Here is a 6,000-nt window from a genome sequence, read left to right as displayed (position 1 = left end):
ATATATATATATATATATATATATATATATATATATATATATATATACATATATATGAATGTTCTCATTTTAATGTAGAAATAAAAGTAAAATATAGTAAAATGGAAAAAGGATGCTTAAAATCAGCAAAAAAAAATGTGTCAATGGTCTGTTGTTTTTTTTTATTTTTAGCAGAATGTTTAAAAAAAAAAAAAAAAAAAGATTTTTGAACCCTCCAAATACTCAAATCTGTACCTACTCAACATGAAATATTTCCCCAAAAAACCTTTTTGTTAAACTACAGTTAAAGGTTAAAAAATTTTGCCATCTTTTTTGTAAAATGTAAAAAAAATTGTAAAAAAAAATACATTTTATTCTTTTATTTGCATTCTACGAAAACCAAGGAATGTGGGTTTGGGTGTTAACAAGAATGGGGATTAATAGGATTTAAAAAAACTGGTAAATTGAGGTAACAACAAATACAAAGCAGCAAAAGGAAAGGTAAAATATTCCAGTGATGGTTGCAGATTAAAGGATTATAACTTCCGGTCTGTTTCTAGATATCACTGATTATACACACTACGGGTCTTATTTGCGCGGGCATTTTCCCGCGAAAGCCTATTGGACAGTCGATTTCATCCTTCTCCTCGTCTTCAGCATCATCAGTCCATTTGGCCGCGTTCTCGTTTCTTGCCTTCTTTCTTCTGTTTCTTGGCATCTAAAACCCAAAGGAAAATCAGACTGTTTAGAGAATTGTTGAATAAAGAGAGCATGTTTGCACGTTTCCTGACTTTCACTGACTCGATGTCAGTTTAAGTGTGATTTTAAAGTTATGTTGGTATTATGATAAATTATGCATCGTCTTGCCCCCTGATATCTTTTAGATTTAATTTCCCCCCATGTTCCTGCCCTCAGCCTTCGCTCGAAAAATACGGATCTACTAGAGCCAAGAAGAAATCCACAGGTTCGAGAGTTCTCTTCATTCCTGGTGCTGTGGAATGCTCTGCCTTCTGAGATTTGATTTGCAACCTCAGTGGAACGGTTTATATATAGGATTAAATCACACTTCTATTCTATTGCTTACGAAAGACCTATATTCCGTGCTGAAGACGTCTGTGTATTGTTTGTTGATGCCCTTGAAACATCCATTGCAGCCTGGTCCTCCGAGAAGGGGAAATACATCTTTTGCGGCTCCTTCTTGAGGTTTCTTATTTTCCTTATACCGAGATTTTGAGTTTTTCCTTCTATCCTATCTGACCTGTAGGGTCAGATACCTGTGAAGCTGTCCAATGCAAGCTTGTTTGTTGTTAAGCCTTGATTCAAGTCTATTTTGTGTTAAGAAACCAGCTATCTGAGGCAATGTTTCCGAAGATTCTGCTCCTCAGATACAATACGTGGTTTGAGAAGGGGTAGGATTGTCTGTTTGACTGGATAGATGATCGAAGAAGTACAGAATGTCTAATTTGTCTCAGGTTGTTAGATTAACACTGCACCGTTTGTTGTTACGCAACAGCGTTATTTTTTTCAGTAACAGGTAACTCTAAGGAATATTTTTTCCACTCCTACTACGCTGTTACCATTACTGACGGTCAAAATTGGTGCGTTACTTTGACTAAATTGAAGAAACTATCAGCTTGACCGAGTCCACTCTGCTCCGTTTATTTGTCATCCTAGTAAGTTTAGGTTGGAGAATAGCGCCTCTAGGAGTAAAAATGTATGTGTGTCAATCATTGTTATTCTTGTTTCGTCCATGGGGTGGGGCATGTTAATTTGGTGGTGTATAAAGGTAGCAATGCTAGTATTGTCGGCCAGGTTGGTAGATTTACAATGCAGTGTTAAACACACTTTGTTGTGTATTCTATTGTTGAACTGTTTACTTTGTTTTAAAAAAATATTTGATGTACAGTGCATATGTCTGGTCGACCAGTTGTCCGACTTGAGACTGTGATTTATGCTTCAGAATAAAAGTCACTTTATATTGGTTAACGACTTTTGATGTGAAGAAAATATTTCCAGTCAGTGGTACAGAAAATGTTCCCACCACTGTATTAGTGTCATAGGTATAGAATATCAGTCTTGAGGCCTACCTGATATTTTCGGTACTGATGTGAAAAATGTTACCTGTCATACCCGCCAGGTTTCTATGTGGAATGAAGCCAATTTGGGCTTTCAATTTTCACTTTTACTTAGGCTCTGACCTGAGAGTTTTCTTCTTTTTCCATCAAAGTTTGCAGCCATGCTACACTCGCATACCCCGACAGATCCTTGCACCCTTTGCCTTGTAGCTTCATTCATCTCTCTCTTACATGAGGTTCCAATTTTGTAGCAATCAGATCAAATCTAGAGAAGGAGTTCATCTTGGAAAGCTCCCCCGAAATTGAGCCGGAGAATCTGCTTTAGAAAGTTTACATCCGACGGTGCTTTGATTGACAGCTACATGTGCATCAATTCTAATGAAGGCGGGCAGAAATTGGCTGTCACGGGCTCGCCAGACGGGGGTGACGGTAGCGGGGGCAGCAATCTCGGGCTCAGATGTGATTTTTCATGTCTGCCTGTTGGGAGATAAGAGCCTAGCTCCCTCCACCTCGGAGAAGCAGAGGGGTTACCAAGAGAGATGGGGATGGGGATGAGGCGGACCAAAGAGATACAGTCGGCCCCCAGCAGACGGATCAGGGCGCTAAGATGGGGGGACGGAAAAGCAAACATAATCAGAATGTTCAACCCCCAGCAGGATGCTGTGTTTGCAATCCTGGACCAGTAGATCAATATCATCTTTTGACAGATACCAACATTTCTGGAGTCACGTCCATGAATTCTTGCCCCTTGAATTGTTTTTTTTTTCTTAAAATTCAATCCCTCATTTATAACGGATTTTTAACCAACAATAAACATGATTAGACCCACAAAGTAACTCACCAATAAATGCTTCAAAATACAGAGGAAGTCTGCAATTTGTCTCCGTTTCGCCTTAGGAACTATAACCACTTGGATTTTCTTCACAACTTGAAACTTGGTAGTGATGACTATCTTTACTAAAAACTCCCCCAAAACAATGCCTGAAAATAAAGTAACATGGCAACATTTGCAAGCATTTACTAGCACTTCACACAAAAATGTTTAAACCCAGCGCTGGTGAGTTATTTTCAGAACAGGTCTGCAGGCACCTGTCCTTAAGGGGCACCCTGGTGACCACAGCCCCACGTTGGAGACCCCTAGGTCTAGGTGTAACAGCAACTGTTTGGGTGGAATCTGCCTCAGGAAAAAAAAATGTTACATTTTCCTTTTATCACTTGAAACTTGGTAGGATTATCAATAATGGGTATACCCACAAAAGAATTGTAGAAAAAGAAATGGTTGAAACATACATACAGAACATAAGAAGTCTGCAATTTTTCTGCCTTTGGCCTCAGGAAACCTAGCAACTTGGTAGTGATCTCTATCCTTAGTAAACCCACAAAAGACCCCCTATAGAGACAAGAGATAGTGTGCATAGGTAGAAATTAAAGTTTGTTCAACCAAAAAGCAGGTTTGAAGGTACGCCCAACATAAAACCCTGGCTCTAAAAAAACAACGCTTTCAGTGTTTCCCATATGCGAGTTGGGAGATGGATGGGTGGCCATTAAATGTTGTTTGTCACAGAAAATGAAATGGTAGGCTGACCATTTGCACTCAAATCGCGGCGACTAGTGTATATTTTGTCCGCCCACATGTTTCCCTTAAATGGTGTACGAGACGGCTCTATGAGCCAAACTTTGGAAGTAATCAACGGGAGACGGCACCCCAGAAATCAAGAGCAAGTAATTCGAGATGCTTTTTGTCTCTTGTAATGATAGATTATTTTAATTATTAATTTATAGTGTGCATAATATTTATTATTATTGGTAATATAAAGAATAAATGGACACCTCCAAAGTCTTTTTTCTTTATTTTTTCTTCTTATTTCCCTTCTCTACCTATTTTACTTTACTTTATTCTTGTTTTTCACTTTTCTTGCTTTTGATCTTTGTTTTTCTTTTTTTAGTTTCTTCCATCTTCTATCTTGTTTCCTTTTTTTAAAAAAAATCTTCTTTGTTTTTTTCCTTGCTTATTTCTTATTTTTTCTTGTTTTTTTCTCTGTTCTTCTTGTTCTCTCTTTTTTACTTTTTTTCTCAGTTTTTTTCTTCTTTTATATCTGTTTTTTTTCTTATTTTTTTCTTGATTTGTCACCTGTTTTGTGCATAATGTTACAAAACACAGCATTAAAGTAACACTAACAATCTGAAGCGCCATTTAGGAGCTGAAAGAGCCAGCCCTTTCAGTGAGCCGGGCCAAAAGAGTCGGTGTTCTGAAATGTCTTTCTTTCCGCCAGGACGTCCCACCGTTGCCTAGTGACCTTAGTTGACTTTTTTAACTGCCTCGAAATAATGTTTTCTGACTTATTTTTTAAGCCTGGCATGATTTCTGTGGTAGCTTTTAAACATGATGTCGTCTGTAGACCACAATAATCAAGCAGTGTATAGTGTATGTATGCATGTCTACCCTCGTTTTATATCATTAGTAAAAGCTCTGTTTGCAACAATTCTGAGTTTTATTGTTGCTGGTTTTACTTGAAAGAATGCAAAATTGATGTCGGATCAGCCTACGGTAGGACGTCTCGATGGGGTATGGTGTTTTGACAGAACACCGGCCCTAACTTGTAGTCAAATTTTTGATTCGGTCCCCTATCCATTTAAATTTGACACCCCGGTAGGGTGCCTTGACATGGTAAAATATTTCGGCAGTACACCGGAATTCCCGTCACTACCCTGCCTGGGAAAACCCTGGAAGGAACATGCTTCAGCTTCAAGTGTGTGTGAAAATGTTCGTATTTCCACACCATGTTATACAAGCGTCAAAAAGTGAAACAGCCCCCCACCATTGCGCCTCAAGTGTGTTTCTGTGTCCTTGCAGCTTGTTATGTACCCCCAATCACATTTCAGCTAATCGAATTCTTCCGGCTTAGGCTGAGCGGTCATTAAAGGGGATTGAATTGGATGCGGGAGCGCCGTGCACGCCGCCGCCGCCCTGCTGTTTCGCGCCGCATTACGGCAAACGATATGTGCCGCGACAGGAGGACGCCCGTGTTTCTAATTTAACGAATCAACACGACAATCAAGTTAACGACAAAGTCCACAAAAAGGGATGGCTCCGGCTTTTTGGGCTCCCCGCGTCGAATCCGGAGGTATTTTTGATTCGTTGTCGAAAATAAACATGAAAGGATTTACGGATTCAATTATGTGGCAAATGAAAATATCAAATCGTAATTAGGAGAATGTAATGAACCAGCACTGAAGATGAAACAGCATTGTGGGTATGCAGAGATGGGGAAGAAATAATCAGTCTTTTTGAATACTAATTCAAATTTTAGAGTAGGGCTTCACGACTGCTGAGTTCTAATCAATATTGCGATGTGGCCAGTGTTGGGCATTTTACTTTAAAAAAATAACTAGTTATAGTTACTCACTACTTCTTTTGAAACGAGTAACGAGTGAGTGAGTTAGTAAAGGAATAATTGTATAGTTAAAGTAACTTGTTACCAGGGAGAGTAACTATTTCCATTATTTTAATAAAGTTGTATGTCAAAGAATTTGAACTTTTCTGAGGAAACATGAAACACCGATTTGGCATCCTAGACCACTTGAAAAGACTATTTTTAGAGAGCCGTTCTTTTCAGCTTGGCTCACTAAAAAGAGTCGGCTACTTCCAGTCCAAACGGCTCTTCAGGTTGTGTTTGTTGCTTTAATCTCTACGTTGCCAATGATTATGTAGCATTATGCATGGACTGACTTAGAAACAGGGGGATAAAGAGAAAAACATTTTTTTTTTACAGTGGTGCCTCTACTTACAAATTCAATTCATTCTGGGAGTACCTTTGTAACTTGAAAACTTCATTAGTAGAGACTCCTTTTAAATGTAAATGTGCTCATCCGTTCCTGGCCCCACAAAAATATAATATATTTTTAGATAAATCATGAAACAACATCTGCTAAATTTGGATTACCG

General features: G+C 38.6%; 1 protein-coding gene across 2 annotated transcripts in view; it reads right to left on the bottom strand.

Annotated features, from left to right (window-relative positions):
* Positions 1–344: 344 nt before the first annotated feature.
* Positions 345–6,000, bottom strand: part of ptn (pleiotrophin) — a 49,648-nt gene continuing 43,992 nt past the window's right edge. For both annotated transcript variants that reach the window (XM_088348547.1, XM_088348548.1), the window contains exon 5: positions 345–697. In XM_088348547.1, coding sequence (XP_088204673.1) covers positions 642–697 — 56 coding nt within the window. In that variant the 3' untranslated portion in view covers positions 345–641. The remainder of the gene's footprint in view (positions 698–6,000) is intronic.

The sequence above is a fragment of the Urocampus carinirostris genome, chromosome 11, assembly GCF_059441175.1.
Source record: "Urocampus carinirostris isolate Australia breed hairy pipefish chromosome 11, RoL_Ucar_1.0, whole genome shotgun sequence".
NCBI lineage: Eukaryota > Metazoa > Chordata > Actinopteri > Syngnathiformes > Syngnathidae > Urocampus > Urocampus carinirostris.
Note: the sequence above shows the minus strand (reverse complement) of the source record. Positions and strands in the feature narration are given on the sequence as shown.